The following is a 20,229-nucleotide window of genomic DNA, read 5'->3' on the forward strand; positions in this document are numbered from 1 at the left end:
TGACCAGACCTCTGTAGCTCGCTCCTCATTTTTGCTTTAGGCTAGCAGCTCCAGACAACATTAGCCACTACTAGCATAACATGCAGGAATCTGTATAGCTGAATTAGTTGAATACTATGAATTTAGTCGAGCTTCAACGTGTGTGCCTAGTTTGGACAAGAAAGAAAAACTTGTGAAATTAAAAAGATGATATCTCTGGTTGGTGGAGTACTATTTAATGCTAATGTCAGCATGCTAATGTGCTTGCAGTGACAAAGTAAACATGCTGATGTTTAGCTGATGCGATACCTACCAGGTTCACTGTTTTTGTTTTAGCATGTTAACATTAACGTGTTAGCAGGTTACTAACATTTGCTAATGAGGACTAACCTCAAAGAAATATTAAAAACAAAAGAAGTAAATACAAATAAAACAAAACAAAAAGAGGAAAAGAAAGAGAAAAAATTTTAAAAAAGAGGCTGAGTAGTGGAATTACCAACATTTTTAGGATACACTGTCTGGGAACCATGAAAAAAAATGTCATGGGAATCCATCCAATAGTTGTTGAGATATTTTTATATTTTGAGATAGTGTAGTTTTTGGACTAAAGTGGTGGACTGACTGACATAGACAGATAGACATCGACCTCCCTAGAGCCTCGCCGCTATCGAAAAACCTTACTGAACCAGAGTGCTGACAACAGTCTCTCACTGCATGTTAAACTTGACTGCAACACCCCTGCTACGAGGGTGACAAAAGAGACAAAAAGGACAGACAGCAGACCTCCTCCTCTCCCCAGCCACCCTCCCAGACGCTATTGTTGTACCGTCATCCCCAACTCAATTTTTATAATCATCCCTGCATCCTGTCGACTCTTCTTTCGCCGTCTCCTCCTTGGCCTCACACATGGTGTTCTTCCCACTCGCTGATGTTGTTTGTTGTAGCAGTTACAGCCAGTACAGTTTTACACCCACACGCAACAGAACCTCAGCCTCCCACCTTCTCTTAAACCACTTCTACATCTGCTGCTGCAAAGATGCTCGGTTCCGATTCAGGCTGGAGGAGCAGCCTTTCAGGATGTATTAAAAGAAGTGAATGGGATATTTTAAGACCTGTGACAGTCTGTTCCCATATTCTCACTGTAATGGAGTGTATGTTCAGCCTGTGTTTGGTTTGTTCACTGCCAGAACTGTTAACGATGAGCCAAATATAGGAGGATCATCCAATGTGATAAATACAGCATAGTCTGTGTTTTACCACCAACCAGCTTTATAATATGGTTAACAATGAGCTCATCTTTTTACTCTGGTTTTATAAATTTGAGGTGTCTTGATTTTTATATATGAAGCAAAAATGCAAAGCATTTGCAAGCTCCAGCTTTTCAAATGTGAGGAGATATTGATTTTCTCTGTTTATGTCATTGTCAATTGAATCAATTTGGGGTTCAGGCTGTTGGTTGGACAAAACTAAAGGAGGTAAAAAAAAAAAGAATGCTTAATTTGTACCTTGAAAATGAACTTAATTGAAAAATTAAGGCACAGAAGCAGGGAAAACTCCAAATTTGATGGATTATAATACATTAAGGGATTCTTTAAACCCCTTAAAATTGACCAAATAGCTTCAAAGCCATCCCTAAATTGTTACCTTGGTTGAGAAATTAATGTCTTTAAATTGCATAAATTAAGGGATAGCTTTCATGTTATTTGGTCAATTTAAAAAGATAATTTAAAATTTACTCAAAAACAATAATCAACATCTTCACCAAATATGAAAATAGCTCTTAGTTGCAGCCTTCACGGAAACCAAAAGCAATCATCTGCCAGAAATTTCCAATAATCCCTGAAAAAAGAGCTGCATCTGTTGTCATCATCCTTCGTCATTTTATTCCTGAAGGCCAGATACTGTCTCTCTTTGCTTTCTACCACTCATGTCTTTCTCTGAGTCATTACTTTGTTTTGAGTGTTTTGTTTTATTTTGTTGTATTTTTGAGTATTTTGAGTGCTACTTTGTATTTGCTGCTCATACTCGGCTCTTTTTATTCCAAACAAACCCATGCTGCTGCTGGAAATGCTTTATGTAAAAACAGAATTTAAACATATGTGTGTGCCTATTTCTATACCATTATCTATAGAAACAGGTAGGTTTAATTATCTCCCTTAAGATAATCTGTTTGTAATGTGATTCAGGTGAGACTGAGCTCCATTTCATGTGTAATTACTAATTAAATTATTTTTTAAGATCTACACTTTTAGAGAAATGTCCTTCATTTCTAATTACTTTTTCTGGTTGGATGGTGGTTGGATGGTCTGATTAATGGAATACTCAAGAAAATAATCAGCAGTTGAATCAATAATGAAAATAATCATTAGTTGCATCCTTACATGTTCTTGTCTGACAAATGTTTCACCTTTGCAACAGCATTTCTTTAACATGATTCCCATATACTGTAGAACCACATATAAGCTCAGGTTATAAACTGCATCCATTGGGTCATCCAATGTCAATTATAGCAGTCTGTCAGTTATATAGTGGGAAATAACATTTAATGAACAAAATTGCCCAGCCCAGCTTTAAAATAACATGATTTTTATTGCAATCAGACACACAGTAGGCACTGAATCTTTATGAGTGTTTTTTCAGCGTGACTCTCTATCCAACTTGATTGGACCCACGCTCACCACAAGTAGCTTTGGCTGAAACCCACGGATTGGAAATATCAGCGTAATGGCCCTCACTTCTCCTCCAATATAAGACGAAAATGGAAAATAGCTAAGAATAGTGGGAGTAACAAGCCACAGATTCAGTCCATATAGAGACATATGCTGGGAGATTGATGAGAAATCGTGCATCGCTCGTCGTGTCAGAGTCTCATGTGCACACAGGCACACATACTGTTTACATTCCAGGTCATGGGAATGGTAATGACAGAAACGCTCTCTCATAGCACATCCTAGTGAGGAAAATGATTTTTAATTCCTTACTTATGAAGCATCAGAGGCACTGCTACATGCATTTATAAAACTATTCTTGCAGTAATACTGAATCCCACAGAATCATCATGAATTATGGAGGTGGATGAGATGTGGAGAATTGATCAATCAAAATGTGCTAAAATTTTTATCACCATCCTGAATATTGTGTCACATCATCACGAAATAGGGTTACAGTTTTGTGTGTGCGTGTGTGTGAAAGAGTTGGTGTGTGTTTGCGCTGGTGAAGGGGATACTTGTTACCATGGCAATAAATCCAGCCCATGCTGTCTGGGTTGTCATGGAAACTGAAACAAAAACACAAGGTGTCCCTGCATGCTCCTTGGAATAATATAAGTTAGGTGTTTTTACAGGCACGTTTGATATTTTAAGTGATTTTTTTAAAAATTAGCTGAACCTGACGTTTTATTTTATGCACCGTGACCCTTAATACCACCTTAAAATTTTCTATTAGATATAAATTTCTGCACTGCTTGCATCTCTGTCTCCTCTTTTGCTTAGGTGCCTACCCTCGACTGTCTCTGAGCTTCAAGCTGAAGAGGAACATTGGCTACTTCATCCTGCAGACGTACATGCCATCGATCCTGATTACCATCCTCTCCTGGGTCTCCTTCTGGATAAACTACGATGCATCGGCAGCCAGAGTGGCTCTAGGTAAGGAGCAGTAGCTGTTAAAGAACAGCTATTTGGCTTTCTCAGATGAGGTCAGGCACCAGGACGAGCCACAGCCTCCTTTCCCTCCTGATGGATTCCCAAAAGCGATATGTGTTTTTCATGAAACTGACCTTCTCTGTCATGGGATTAGCAGTAGCTTCAGGGAATGGCTCAGAAATTGGTGGCCAACATGGAAATGGATCTGATGAACATTTCTATTATACCTGCTGTTTTTTAAGGGGAAAAAATAAATTAGGTCTCTGTCTTCAATGAACATAGGCTAATCAATGGTACTTCAAATGTGTGAATATTGTGGTTTCAGTATATCTTATGACTCACAGTATCTGTTTGAAATCATTAGGTGTCCTGGTGTGCATGTAAACATACAGTACTCTCTATTTTTGTATATTTTTACGGCTGTGTTTGACTTTGATTTGTCTTTCCGTTGGGCAAAAGCATGAATACATGACCTTGACATGGACCAAACTAGGTCATACCTTGGGTCTGTAGTTGCTGTGGTCACCAACAGGCCTTCAGGAGCTATAAATACATCATGTCTCTAATGAGAAAAATTTCACTTGTTATTGAGGAGTGCTAGTGTGGGTGCAAAAGGCCCACTCACTGTGGGGCTCCTGCAAGCAGTAAACAAGGCAGAGATGGAAGCAGCAGGTCACTGGTTTGTAATTATTGTGATTCCTCACAGGAGGCTGAAGCACAGTTTTGTCTTTGTTTAATATTGAAGCTGGTAGTTCTGAATGGCATATGAGGGATCAGGCAGGGGAAAATATACATGGGATATGTAGCAAATGTAACTTGTTCTCCCGTAGTTAGAGCAATATATAGCATTTCTTAGAGTTTCCAAAACACAAACACATGAGCAAAAGTGTTTATCTGCTTTAATGTAAGCTAACTGCCAGCTAACTAGCTTACTACCTATAGTTGGAACCAAGCGTCACTTCCACAGCCAAGAGGCATCTCATTAAATACCTAGCTAAAAAAGGTGCCATTCATGACTAGTAAATCCACCAAGCAGTATTTCCTCACAGTAGGGAAGTAGCCATCCACTCAGACGTTTTGGCAATGTTAGAAATCAAGCCAGACAACATGTTGAGATTCCTGTGCCTAAAGTGAGCTTTGCTTCAGTAATATTTGTCCGTAGGAGTTTCGTTCATACTAACATGATCAGATTTCTTTCAGGCACTAATTCAGAGTAGTTTTGCACGGAAAAGAGAAGGCTCTTTCTGAACTGGCAACAATCCAATCATTCATGCAGCAAAGCCCCCACAGTTGGCAAACTTTTCCAAAAACACCAGATTCCCCTTAATTAGCGATGGCACAGAAATGGATACTTGAAACAGCTTTGCATACCAAACTATGATTTCAAAATTAGTCTCAAATGTGGAGACATCAATCTTGAAAAACCCAGTGGTAAATGTTATCCCCAGTGTCTGAGGAAAAATCAAAGTTGGTCTCTCTATATGCCCAGATTTCCTTAGAGAGTTTGACTGTCAAAGCAAAAGTGGCTCACCAGTTGACAAGGTTGAATTACCAACCAGGCAAATTGCCCAAGGGGACCAGGACCCCCAAGAGCCTTACAGGCCCCAGAATCACTGTGTGTCAGTTGGTTTGTGGTAATTTAAAAGGCTGGCATGTAACAAATGTACCTTGTCTTTTCTCACGTGGTTAAGTGGCCATTTGGTCTATAAAATATTAGAAAAATTAAAATGAAATAGTGAAAAATACCCAACACAGTTCCATAGAGACTAAGTTAATATCTTCAAATTGCTTTTGTTGTTTGACCAACTGCCCAAAAACCAAAGAAATTCAGTATATTTCTAAGACAAGGTAAAGCAGTACATCTTCACATGTTAGAAGCTGGAACCATGTTTTGCATTTTTGTTATGCATTAGTCAATAAACTGATCAACTAATCGTTGTGGCTCTACTACCATGTGGGGTGCAGTGTGTGGGCTACACTAATGGAAACTTGTAGGCAGTGAGGCACATACACAATGCACAGAGGCTCGGAGGTGGGTGGGTCAGAAGGGGCCAAGCAGCAAATATTTGCCACGGGCCCCCCTAACAGTTTAATCTGGCCCTGCCAATTGATTGCTGCTTTATATCATCTTTATATGAGATAATGGAACAGTAATGACCTTAACACATCATAATGCTTTTTGGCAAACATGCTTTGATCCAAAACCCATCTCTTCCCCTGTTATCCACACAGCTTGTTAGAGACTGGAATGGATACCTGGAGAGCACCATCACGCACATGCAAACACACTTTTATTTGTTTATGCCTGCTTGAACTGGTTGGCTTTGTTTCGTTAAGGCACGTGTGCAATATCCGGTCATTACCTTGTGCCACTGAGTGTGCGTCTGCTTGTGTATGTGTGTTTGTGAGGGGATGTGTACGTGTGAAATCCTGCTAGCTGCAATATCCGGTGTGTGCCTCCTCAGCTGAGAGGCAACTGGAGGTCCACTCACTTCTCCTGATGGATCGTTACGAGCTTTCAGCAGGTCCTGTGATGGTGGAAAAGTGTCTGCTCCTTTTGTGTGTGCAAACCTGCCGGTAAGAGCAGCATAATGAGCAGGGAGAAATCAATTCAAGAAAGCAGCAGGCAAACAATTGAATTGTTTGAAGGAGAATCTCATTTTCTTGAGCAATTTCGAAGGATTGCAAAGTTACAAATGACCTGCTCGCACCCTAATCTGGTTGAAACCCATTTCCCGCAGTCATACCCTCTGTTCATAATCATGTTATATGAACAGTCAAGGTGTTGGCATTAGCTGTAATTGGTATGGGAGCACTTTTAGTGTAATGGTAGACACAAGTTTGAACTCACTGTTCACTGTTCAGCAGCTTCCGTGGTCCTCCAGGTACTTTAAAACCTCTTTTTTTCTGAACCGCAGACTCCCAAAATGACAACTCCTAGACAGCTGACAATTTATGCTGTCTGCAAGTGATGAATGGAAATGTTCAATTAGCACTGCTTTGATTTACCGCCCATGCCTCTATTCTCACAGTTAACATTCATCGCTGTTGTACAGTGTTTTATTGCATCCTACATGGTACCTTTTCCTTTTTATAATGTGGAGCTGTGTTGCTAATGGCCCATTGGCTCGTGATTAGAAGAGATTTGATTGCCGTGTGCCTTTGTTCCAGCTGTTAAGGTGGAAAAGAGACTCGGGGACATGTAACAAGAGAAAGCGGGGGGAGGGGACAAAGAGAGGTGCAGTGTGAGCAAAGAGGGAAACCACCAGTAAATGATGGTGAGATCTGGGTGGGGGGGCCAGAGGCAGAGGGAGAGATAAGGAGGGGGGAGAACAATGGGACGAGACAGAGAAAGGGGATGGGAGAGACGGGAAGAGACAGAGAGTGAGAGAAACCCTATAAAACTATATTTCTCCCCGGAGAGTGTAACAGCGTGATGAAAAAGGAGGGAGGCCCATGGGCGCATGGCCCCTTGATTAAATTGTCCAAACAGGGAGTGAGGAGCTGGGGGGGGTGGGTGGCCAGGAGGGAATGGAGGGAATGGAGGGAGTGAAGGACAGAGAGTAATGGCACAGCTGAGAGAACACCTATAAAGAACAAGGCTGTCGTTAAGCAAAAAAAAAAAAAAAAGAAAAAACCCAGAGATTGCACCGTCCAATAGCAAGCCAAAGGTGCAATGACACGGAGCGTGTGCACGTGAAGGCAAGCCTGCGCACGTTCACACCCGCTTCTCACACTGTCTGACGGCACCACACACATGCACACACATGAGCGGCGTTAGCCTTGTAATGTGCCAATAAATCACACTAAGGGCTAGATTGACCTTAGCTATCCCGCTCCCTCCTCCCAACCCCATGACTGTTCCATGTCTCCTCACTGTACTTTATGACACACACACACACACACACACACACACACGCACGCTCTCAATCCTCCTCAAGCCTGTGTGTGTTATATGAGTGGCCCGGCTACTTATAGGCTCCATTTATTTCGAGCACGGATAGATAAAGTAGGGGAACTATATCTGCCATATATATGTAATGAGATAAGATATAGCGTTATTGTATTGCAGGAGGTCAAGGTTTGCATGAAAATAGGCGAGGCGTGTGTTTATTTGCTGTAAGCCGACATGTGAAATGTATCAAACCCTCTGCCAGTTCAATTACCCCTCATCTATTTATTTGCAACGTCATCAGAGTCCCTCTATCTCTTTCTGTCACACTGGAACACACAAGGTGCCTTTACTGGGAGATAGCAAGCAATCACGCCATTCGTTACCCCTCGTGGTTAAGGTTACTAAGAGCTGGGGGGCTAGATACATGCGGCACTATTCTAATGAGTTATTTCTGCTTGATGACCAAGGGGCAGTTGGAGGTTTGAAGGCAGACCTTTGAATTTCAATGAAGCAGAGGTTACAGTATGTGCTCACCTACCAGTCCGTGTGTGTTCATGCAAGTAAAATAAGATCACAAACAAGAAAGGCGTCTGTAAATTGTTTTATAAGAGTGCTCAAGCGAAATACATGTTTTGCCCCCCACCCCCACCCCTTCTCTCACTGTTTCGTTTGACACACTCTACTTGAACAAGGCAATCCACAAGCAATGTAATTATTTGTATTTTTCCACTGGATCAATCCTCCTCTTAAGTAGGAGAGGAAATAGCCACAGAACAAACACGTTTTGTATAAAAATATCCTTGTTTCTATAGTAACACCTAAGACATCTGTTGGAGTTTTCTCCAACGTGACCTTAAGGTTACTGACGAGATAGCAGCACCTGCTTAGAACGGCGCGAGGCTCCTTTAAGACAGGCTTATGCTATGACAGGTTCGGACTAATTAAGCATCAAATTTAACAAGACTGGTAATAAGGAAGCCTTGGAGAATTGAAAAAAAAGTAAAGTGAGTTTCATATTTTATCCTTTAAATGAATGCTGAAAGATCTAAATAAGGTAGGATTTGAGGTTTCAGCCTCTGTTGAAAGACAGGAAATATCAGACAGAGGATGGAAGAGTCTGAGATATGATGATATATATTAACCATAACATATTTTCCCAAGCAAAACATGAACGCAACAACTAATTAGTAAGAATATACTATACTATATAGACTATATTTATCTTATTACTTGTGCAGATGCTTATAGTAATTTAACTTCAAAAGGTCAAGGAAACCTATTTTCTCAATCAGCTATTTATTTCTACATGAATTCAAAATTGTATGTCAAAGTTTGAATAGTTTTGTTTATTTCAAAGAGAGAGCACCAATCAGGATTTAGCAATAGCAGTTGGGGGTTGTTAGTTTGTTGCCAGGTTACTGTCAATCAAATCTGATCAAACCGCACCCACACAGTCCTGATGGAGCTGCTGAGTGTTTGACCAATAAACTCTTTAATAATACTTAAGGATATTTTTTGTCAAACTTAAACTTTTGCATATTGCAAGGCATATATGCGTTGCATATTTACCTAATCCTGATTCTAATTCTAGTGCTGTGATGGATACCAGGATAGCATATTGATCCTGAGCCTAATGTCTAAGTATGAACTAATTATTATTTTTATTGTCAGTTACTCTAACAATTCAACTATTTTTGGTGTTATTGATAAGTTGTAAAATAATAGCAAATGTCCAACAGAAGTTACCAAAGCCTTAATGTATCTCACTACCAGTCATAAACCCAAACATATTATATTTTTTTAGGCCACTTGAGTGCCCATAACAAGCTTCAAACACAATCACCACTGCATTTGCACGTTGTAACGTACAGTGGGTTTATCAATACTGTTTGCTTGAAACAGCTACCTGCCGCTGGAAACTGTTGATGAGAGCCACAAGAGTGAATCAAAACAGTACAGTTGTGGGCTGTAAAACCAAAACAATGAGCTGAAAGACGCTACAAATGCTCTGCAGAGCTGAGGGGAACTGCAGAGTTGATGATTTATCTCTGTGGGTTCCTGACCTCTTTCAGTAGTAATTATTTTCATAGTAGTATTTGTTAGTAGTAATTGTAGTAAAAAGGTGTAATTGTTTTCATTGTTACTAAAAAAATATTGATTGGTGCAGCTTTAAACAAATTATATAACCTATTATCACAGTAATCATTGATTCATTTCCTGTTGATGGATTAACTGATTTATTGTCCAAGCATTCAGGACTACCAAGATCAATACTGACACCAACAGTAGTATTACTTACTTCTGCTACTGATGATTCCATTAATATTTTTTAAAATGAAAACCTCTTTTACGAACTGCCTTTTGTCTCATGACAGTTCTAGGCTCTGTGGTTATTTTGTGCGCTTTAGTAATAATGATACTTATATTGATTAAAAACACCATGATTTCTCTATCCTCCTCATAGGGATCACCACTGTGCTGACCATGACCACTATCAACACCCACTTGCGAGAGACGCTGCCCAAGATCCCCTACGTCAAGGCTATTGACATGTACCTGATGGGCTGCTTCGTCATGGTCTTCCTGGCCCTGCTGGAGTACGCCTTCGTCAACTACATCTTTTTCGGGAGGGGCCCTCAGATGCAAAAGAAGCTAGCGGAGAAGGCAGAGAAAGCCAACAACGAGAGGGCAGCCAAGTATGATGCTGCAAGGGTAGGTTGGAATTGGCTGATAGGATGTTTGACGTAAATGTTAAGACTTTGACTTCAGTGTGCAACTGACTCAAATTATGATAAATAAGTAATTATGTGGGTTTAAGATATTATATTTCTTGTTGCTGAAACATTTGTCATTCATTTTTTTGACTGAAAGATGCCAGTGAGATAGAAGTTCGTATGAATCGAATCGAATGAATATTAATATTTGGTGTTTCCACAGGAAAGCAGGACAGCAGTCTGACTGGACAAAGTCTAATTTTCTTTAATTTTTCCTCCCACCAACAGGATATGAATGATAAATCAACCTAGACATTGCACTTCCTCTAAAATGAACTTTTTTTGTCAGCTCTTGACAGCAGAAGCAGCGTTTTGCCTAATTAAACTTACATTATCACATCACATTATTCATAGGTATCTGTATTCCTGGTGGAGACTTCTGTTGTGGAAATGTTTTAGTTAAAAAAAAAAAACCCTCAATTTTCAGGTATTTTCTTTCCCACATGTGGCTGAATATTTTCATCTTCTCAGGAGGCAGGTAGTAGAACCGCATCCCTAAAACGGTCCAATCAGGTTAAAGGTCTTCGCCACTCACGCTCGGTGAGTTGTTTGTTCCTCGAGTCAACTCCGCCATCGCCATCAGCTGACATGGATGCTTTTTTTTTTTTGCCTTAATGCAAAATATTTCTCCATCCATGGAATGAATTAAGTGACAACAGACATTTTCATCATGACATGAGTATTCATTTTGACTTTTTCATTGCAGTTTTTTCTACATTGAAATGATGCTCATGCTCGGTCTTACTTTGTAAAATTTGTGTTTCAGATACGAACCTGTTTCTCCCTTCAGAGCTCATTCTGAATGCATGCTGTCTGTGTATCTTTTTTTTTTTACAGTTTTGTCATAGAAATCATCATTAAAAGCCACATTTCCACAGTTTTCATAAAGTGACTTAAAGCATGTCAGGATGCAGCAAATCTATGTATCTTTAAGTGGTTAGCCACTGCAGAGGTCCCCCATCATGCATCTATGTTGAAATGAAAGATTTCACTTGGAAAGTGTAATCTGAAAATACTTAGAATATATAATATATGAATTGTAGAATATGCTATAGACGCACACAGTCAGTATGCTAACTAGCTCACAGCTAACGCCCCTACTAGAGCTGCAACTAACGATTATTTTCATTATTGATTAATTTGACAATTATTTTATAGATTAATCGTTTTATCTATAAAATGTCAGAAAATAAAGAGGAATGCTTGTTGTAATTTTTTAAAGCTCAAGGCGATGCCTTCAAATAACTTTTGTCAGATCAGAACAGTCCAAAATCCAAAAGATATTCAGTTTGTTATCATGTATGACACAGAAAAGCTTCAAATTTCTATATTTGAAAAGCTGCAACCACTGAATATTTGGCATTTTTGCTTAAAAGAAAGACTAAAATGATTATTTGATTATCTAATCAATCAATGCAGCTCTAGTCCTTACCATTGGTACATTGGCTATATGGGGCAAATAAACACAGATTGTAGGAATGGTCCAGCAGTCAAATTTGCATGAAAAACTAAGGTGACAGTTTGTTTTGCTTTCTGTCTGAACATGCTGTAAGAGTTCTTCAAGGTTAAAAATCTTGTGACCTGTGCAAACACCGCCAATTGAAAAAGCGAAATGTGGGACTTCCCCAGTTGCTACATTTGCATGAACAATCTCCATTGTCCATTACTGTGGATTTGTTTTATGGCACATAAATCATAGGCATGGAGTGTGTTGTATCTCCTATGATTTTAATAAAATGGTTGACTGATGATGTGTCCTTATATTGCTTTAGCAAGTAAAAAATGAGAGCCAGGGAAATCAAAATATCTATAGACTGGACTGCGGTGCCATGCCTTCTGTTATATCCTGTGGACCTCATAAGCAAGTAAAAAATAATTTCTTTGATATGTCATTGATCCTTCAATGGAATCAATTGAAAATGTTTTACTGTTTTACTAGCAGTCAGTGTTGTAGTGGCTCCAGTGGTTGTGCTTAGTCATTTTAAATCGTAGCCCATCTTGAATGGTTGTTCAGATGGCGTGCCAAGAATGGCTGCCATTTAAAAAATGCCATTGACATATTGCTGTTATGGAACTGAGTGACAGGAGACTTAAGCTATGCCTGAAACTGCTCCCTCGTCCACTCAATTACTTTTGCTCAAAAAAGGTTTCTCTGTAGTGACACAAAATGATAATTGGCAAGGGACTGTTCACTACAGACAGGTGAAGTTTCACATTACTATAACTTACAGTAACTTACTCAAAGCAAAGCACAGCATTTAGGACTCTTTTAGAAAAATGAGTATGTGTCATGGAGACAGCACTTTTCATTGCATTGTAGGAATGTTCACTTCTGACTTGTTGCCATGGCAAAAGCATGACCTGACATCCACATTTCATGGTCTTGAGTGCACTGAGGGAGAGTGCCTTAAAACTTCAGCTAGTGTCCTCTCTAGCTGTTCCACTTGTGTGCACATAATGTCATTAATTACTTTTCCCATTTCTTTGTCCATTCAGGCAGAACCACATGGCCACGGGAACATTCTGCTAACCACACTGGAGATCCATAACGAGGTGGCGGGAGGTGAGATCACCACCAGCGTGGCGGACATTAGGAACTCTCAGTCCATGGTGCAGTTGGACAGCACGGCCTCATCGCACATCCAGTACCGCAAGCAGAGCGGCGGGATCGGCCCGCGCTCCTCCAGCCGCCACTCCCTGGACCGGGCTGCCCAGATGAAACGCAGCCGCCTGCGGAGGCGGTCCTCGCAGCTCAAAATCAAAATCCCCGACCTGACGGATGTGAACGCCATCGACCGCTGGTCACGGATCATCTTCCCCTCCGTTTTCTCACTGTTCAACCTCGTCTACTGGCTCTACTATGTCTGAATGGACTGTTTTGTTGAGGTGTTTGTTGTTGTTTGTTGATTTTTTTTTCATTTTGTTTCTTTTTCTTTCCTTTTTTTCTGTTGCTTTTATACATGATGGAATCTGTCGAGTTAAAGACTGCAACAATACATGATAAAAAAAAAAAAGACTGAGAAAGACTACTGAGTTTTGGACCAAGTTCTCCTCAAAATTGTTTTTATATTTGCAGTCTTTGAGTCCTTAGTACCAAGGTCTTTTTATTTTCTAAAGTATGTACTGTAATTGGGACATGTGACAGTCATTTCCCAACATTTGCCCTCTCAGTAATATGTAAATAGAGAGATATAAAGCCAGCAATTGAATAAATAATACAGTATTTGCAAAAAAAAACAAACATGAAAGCAGTTAACGCAAAGATTTTTCTAATCCAAAAAAATCATTAAGAAAACTTTATACTACACAGGTGATCAGATAAGTGCAGGCAATTCCTAAAAATCCATTAAACAAACATATGTATGTTTGACTGGTACCCTATGCACTACTAATGCATGTAATGATCAGCCATAGTGGAAAAATAATGACTCCTTTTTGCCTTGGGTTATGTCACAACTTTACAGAAACAAAGACTCTGTTGATGTGTATTTGTTTATAGCGTTGATAATATACAGTATACTTGCTATTAACTATATGATGCATTGATCTGGTAAACTTTTACCCAAACACAATAATTTAAAGTTGAGGATTTTGTCCTCTGTTCAGGATGATTGTGACTCAGGTTCTGAATTTTTGCTAGTGTCACGGGAATATCCTTTTAGGTCATTTGATAGTGAAAAAAAAACGTTAACAAGCACAAATATGAATAAAACTGCCATTTTTTTCACTTCTACCTTCTAGCAACAACGCTTCAAGTGATAGCATGACAGAATTGCACTTAAATTGATCAAACTTCCTCTTAAAAAAAACAACTTTAGTTTCAAACAACTGCCAAGGGCCTTTTTGGGCGTTACAGTTACTCAACCCACGAAATATTATAATATTTTTGTACTCTATGTCTTCAGGTATTCATTTGATTTCCTTACTCGTCTTGTTGAAACATTTTCTTTTGCTCAACACGAACTCTGTCTGGTGATAGAGTGGTACACTGGAGTAATGATACCCATTTTTTTGTGTGTATATACATAAATGTATATATATCTACTGTGTGTACAACCCAAAATGAAAATGATCAAATATTGAGCATTTTGTGATTGTCATGCTGTCTGTTAAATGTCAGACTATTTAGAGCAAAAAAAAGAAGAAAGAAAGACACGGATTAAACAAATTAACGGGTCAGTTCAAGCATCAGTTTAGTTTTTGAGCATTTGTGAGGCACACTGAATACATTTCTTCTCAAACATGTGACCATCTTGAAGTTCCACTCTAGACACTGTACGTCTGCATTTTAGAGCTACTGTATGCCAAACAGCAGCCGGTGATGCAAATGGATTTCATTGATTCCGCAGGCGGACCATGATAACTGGTCTGTCGACTAATAAGCACATACTAGCATTGAATGTATCAGATCCATTCTTTCAGGGAGAGGATAATGAGCCATGGTCATCATTTCTCCATCAGAATGTAACACGCCCATTCTTACGTTGCGAGTGACGATAAAAGAAAGGGAAGGGGGTGGCGTTAAAAGAGTGTGTGCATGTGCATGTGTGTATGTGAGAGAGATGGGAAATGGATAGGGAGAGCTTGAGAGAGAAAGGGCGTGGGTAGACCATTTATTTTCCGTGCTGCTTGCTCGACTACGGACAAATCTCAACATAGAATAGTTTTGTGGATAAAAATAGCTCTCCCGTTCGACTCTTATGATAAACTGTGCCATTCCACCTAAGGTCGCAGAGCAATCAACCAGATACAGCTCACGGACGATGATGTAAATTTGAAGCATTCTTCTGTTCAACCATGGATACATGAGATTCACCCACTGTTTGTGCATGTACAAGAATACATGTAGGAAAAACTATAACAGGGAGTTCTGTTGTGATTGAGAGTCACTGATACTCAGAGTTGGGATCAATTGAACTTTGAAGTAAAAATTGTAAAGTTTTATGTGTACAGTCTGATATAAGACTAAGAACTGAATGTATTGTACTTGGATTGTTGCTGCACAGCTGCAATTTACTTTCAGAATTGACCTCAACCCTGATTTACATAGGGCTCTAGTTGATTCAAGTGACCCCAAGTCCTTTGCTGGTTTCTTGTCCTGTTTTCTACTGTGTAGACGGGGCTAAATGGACATGTGACCTGGGTCCAAGATATAAGAAAGCTGACAGTTACAGATGAAATAATACCTATAACTAATAAGCCAAAACATCTTGCTAAGAGGGGATGTCTTGTCTTTGTTCTTGGGCACAAAGCAATGTTTCATGATCTAATGCATTTAAAAAGGTAGAGAGTTAAAAGTCGTGGACAAAGAACCACTTTGTCCAAAGATGTGTCAAGTTGCTTTGTGTAGTTTTGGGGGATCAAATTCGTACCTATGAAATGCTGAAACAGTTGATGTAGCTTCCGTGTTGTGTAAATAAGATATTATAAGACAGATCTCTGGAACACTGAAGCTAGAAAATAACTGTTTTACAGTGCAAGTCAAAAATAGATCTTCCTGGCTTACTGGTTCACTTGGATTTAAACAATTACTTTGGGGTCATGTGGTGAGATTTAAAACAAGTTTTTGCAGTTTTGCGGTCATTGTACTGCGGTATTGTACTGTGAGTCTTTTTTTTATTTATTACCAAACTGAAACGTCAAAGAAAAGGCAACTGTTACAAACTCTAGATACTTGTTTATCATGCATGCAACTACAATTCGTAACTTGGGAAGATTTTTAAAAAGAAGATATTTTGCAAACTCACTTATGAGAGCTGCCAACTGCTCATTTTAGAGACAACACTATGCCATGTGAGCCTACATTAAAAAGAAAAAAGTAACAAAAAAAAAAAAAAAGTCATCAAAGACTTTCAGGTGTTGTATGGCCTTGGTCCCATAATGGAATGTGAAATGTTCTGTGCTGCCACAAAATGTATTTAGGCTTAGATTTATACTGTATATCTCTGTATGTTTCTCTTCCTTTTTCAATAGATTATCATGTTAAACCATCAAATAAATGATATACATTGTACCTGTGTATTTGGTATTGTGAGCATGCATGACACTCCATACAATCTGCATATGTACATTTATGGCAAAATAATACAATGACCAGACAAAGTTTAATATATCCTGAAAACACATTTTTTTCTCTCATGTTAAAAAACCCATGTGCCCTTGAGCAAGGCACTTAATCTCTATCTGTTCCAGTGTAGCTACTCAGTAGCTGACAGTAGAAGACTTTATTTCACTTGGCAACTCCCAGTTGGATACAGTATCTTATGTGTATGAAGTGAACTTTATGAATGTGTGCCAGAGTATTGGTGAATAAGAGTACAGTTAGTTCCCTGGATAAATAAAGACTGGAAAAAAAAGACACTGGAGGTGGAGGTTATTATTGGGCGCCATAACCTGTCAATTTTCCAGCCTACTCAATTGCCACAAAGTTCATGACTCCCTTAGCAATTTGTCTTTATATATGTGGTAAGAAAAAAAAGTATTATTAAAGTTTTTTGAGAAAAAAATGTGTTATTTTTGTCTTGAGGCTCTTTGACTCCATTCAAGTTACATTCAACCTGATTATTAGCCATATTTGAGATATTGCTGTATCAGTGTTGATTTGGGCACCTGATTTTGTGTTAGTGTTTTGACAAAAAAAAAATTGTCACATTTTAGTTATTTGACAGTTAGTTTTTGTCAAGTTTTAGCCAACATAAACTGAAGGGATTTTTGTCAGTTGTGTTTTGCATTCTGCAGTCGCCATCTTTGATGTTTACATGGACCACAGTTACAGGTTTCATTACATCTATCACAATGTTAGCAGGAAAGGCGCCATTTACCTTTTTATGGCAGACAATAGTTCACACACTGTGCCTATATTCCTGCCAGTAAAAACTGCCAACTGAAAGTAACACAACACCCACAGACTCTATGGCTAATGGTACATCAATTGGCTTACATTTTCATAAATGTTGGTGTGCTAGCCTGCCTGTTTTCATCATTTGTCCCAGCTGTTTAGTTGCTACTTCTTGTCTGATTTTCACTGTGATTGAAGATGCATTTAATCCATAAATCTGTTACTATTTTCCTTCCAAGAACACGTATTATTAGCTAACATCATTGTTAGAGACATAACGTTACTGAAATGTGAGATACTGTTTATTACTATAGCTAGTAAAGCAGCTAAATATACTTCTGAAGAAGAGATCATTTTTGGGGGCAGCATCACTGCAATACAAAATGCAATACATTTTGTCTTAGAATTCTGTTATAAAAGGTTACAGTTTTAGTCTGTGGTGTGGATCATATTAAAATAATAGCAATGTTAACTGTGTCCATTCCTATTTTTAACTGTCTTGGTGTCGTCCATCAGTTCCCTGAAGGTTTTTACCCCTCAGTGGTTTCAGAGAGTAATAGAAGTATGTTTGGTGAAACATACTCAATCTTGATTTTTTTCTGCTTTGGTATTGATTTCACTTGGTTGGCGGTAGTTTGGTTGAGATGAGATGGTTGTTTCGACTGATAACCCAATCGATTCAGCCCATAGCCTTTGCCCAGTTTGTAGGCTTTATATAAATGTTCATGTTTCTGGCAGCTATGAGGTAAAAAAAAAAAAAAAAAAAAAATCAATTTAGCTCCTATGCTTCACTGTATTCACTTTGTGCAAAGGAAACTACAATAGATACAGATATAGCACTTGAAAAGGCTCTCAAAAAGCTCTACAGTATACCTCATAAAAGGTATCACTTCCCAGCAACCTTCATCTGGATGAGAAAGTTCAACTGATGAACCTCTTAATCAGTCGAGTACAATCATGTGCTATTCAAACCAATCAATATAGCATGCGGTTTCATGAAATTCTTCCTCCCTGGCTAAAGCAGAAAGTTTGGACATTCCTACTGTAAGAACCCTTGAAAGATCACCAAAGAAACCCACTTTTTCATGAGGTGGATCAATGAGAGGAAACCATGCTAGGACCCTACTATTGTAGAGTGTAATGCATGTTTACAAAGAGAGTTTCCTGCTTAACAGCTAATGATTGTAATTAGGCCATTAGAAGGAGGTCAGAGTCACCAAAGGGACCTACACAGAACTATTTCTGAAATCTTCAACACACAACAGTACATTTGCACAGAATGTGGAAAAAAAATAAGGTGTTCTAATGTCATTTGGGATGGCTGTGCTTCAGCTTACTTTGATGTTTGGGCACCACAAGTCTTGCAGGATGCTCAAAAGCAAAGTGTTACATCTGCCACATTTTTGATCAGCTGTGTCTTTAATTAAAAAGGGAGGAAAAATGTTTGAACCTCCTGCCAATAATCTGTCCAAGATAGATTATTGGCCTTTTTCTGAACCCACTCCATCACAGCGCAGATCAATCATAAGTCCTTCTATAACACGCTAATGGTGCAGCCAACCTTGCTTATACAGCATGACTATACAGACACCACATACCTAGGTTAACTCATAACTGTTAATAATACATAGCATTTAATAAACTTTGAGTGCTAGCTGGGTATAGGTTATCCAAGCAATGCAATTCATTAATGATGATTTTGTCTCTCATAAATGTAGTCTCTATGGGTCCGGTCGTACAGAACAACTGGGAACAACTGTGGTGGGTTTTGCCTTAAATGTAGGTTATAGTAATGAAACATGTTGAAATTTCTGAAGAAGCCCCTTGGATGAGAGGCGAAGCATCTTTAAGTATCTTCAACCAACTAATTAAACTAATTCAACACCAACTGAACAGCTCTGCATTGTTCTATGCATCGAAGTTATTGTAATTAAGAGATTCCAACCTGTAATCGCACAACCATATTGATGACGAGATCATGACATTAACCTACCTTATAAACTAGGCACATGCATTTTGAAAGACATGGGCATTTCACCAGTCGTGGAGGCTCTAATGAAAAATGTTCAGAAGTTGCATTACGGGAAGAGTAGGTTTCCCTGGTTTTTTTTGTGTGTTTTTTTGGAAGAAATGTCTGTTTCCTTTATAACAGGATGTAACAAATTTCAAATCCCATTTGACATAGGTACAATATCATATTTCAAAACATTTTGTCAGTTTCAAGGAAGGAATGGATGTAATTCAGTAAAATACACTCGAGGCATTAATATGAGAAGTCTTCAGCACCGCCTCCCTGCAGGAAACCGCCTAATGGAATCCCTTTAGGAGTGTGATCACCTTCCCTCCATCTCAGGTAGAGAGAATATATATATATATATATAGGCTCTATCACACACTATTTATGCATAATGACTTAAGAAAATGCTGAGCTTGGCTTTCCAGTTCTCCCCTGCTTCTTCATACTATGCGAGTCCCTTGGGGTATAAGTGATAGATTTTTAATCTCCCTTTCCTTCTGAACCTTTATAATTTATATAGGGGTTCTAACCCCAAGGTATATTGCACAGTTTATCATTAAACTAATCATTAAAGAATATCATTGTTCAGCAGTTTGAGGGAGGCATGTGCGTGGAGCTGTTGTTGATAATAAGGCACATATTTTGTCTCCAGGACACATAAGAGAAGCAACCCTTTTGGCAGTTAGAATATCCCATAATGAGCCCTTGCCAATCATTAGGGTTAAAGGGGAACATAAGGCCAAAGATTGAAAATGAGGCTAGTTGGAGGGTTAGATCATGACGATGGCTCAGACATTCTAGGCACAAAAAAGGGAAGAGCTTCTCACTATGTGTTGCAGTAAGGTGTTAGCAGCTTTGAATAAGGTTTAATATAGCATATCCAGTCAATATGTTTGTTTATCCAGCAGTACCTACCTGCCTAACATCCTACTCACAGTACACACAGATCTTGCCTCTGTATCATCACATTCAAAGAAACCAAAGTACAGATTTGTGAGAGACTACTTCTGCTGTCAAACTGTTTCTAGCACATCAGGTCCCCAGATCATCTCTGCACTCACTTTTGAGAGGGAAAAAACCCCACA

General features: G+C 39.0%; 1 protein-coding gene across 3 annotated transcripts in view; it reads left to right on the forward strand.

The window, feature by feature from the left end:
- LOC137177107 (gamma-aminobutyric acid receptor subunit beta-3-like) overlaps window positions 1–16,302 on the forward strand; it is a 64,139-nt gene extending 47,837 nt beyond the window's left edge. For 2 of the 3 annotated variants that reach the window (XM_067583214.1, XM_067583216.1), the window contains 4 exons: window positions 3,471–3,623; window positions 9,980–10,227; window positions 10,761–10,829; window positions 12,786–16,302. In XM_067583214.1, the coding sequence (XP_067439315.1) occupies window positions 3,471–3,623; window positions 9,980–10,227; window positions 10,761–10,829; window positions 12,786–13,157 (842 nt within the window). In that variant the 3' untranslated portion in view covers window positions 13,158–16,302. The remainder of the gene's footprint in view (window positions 1–3,470; window positions 3,624–9,979; window positions 10,228–10,760; window positions 10,830–12,785) is intronic. The other variant, XM_067583215.1, reaches the window with a different exon arrangement.
- The last annotated feature ends 3,927 nt before the right edge of the window (window positions 16,303–20,229 follow it).

This window comes from Thunnus thynnus, chromosome 24 (genome assembly GCF_963924715.1).
Source record: "Thunnus thynnus chromosome 24, fThuThy2.1, whole genome shotgun sequence".
In the NCBI taxonomy this organism is placed as follows: domain Eukaryota; kingdom Metazoa; phylum Chordata; class Actinopteri; order Scombriformes; family Scombridae; genus Thunnus; species Thunnus thynnus.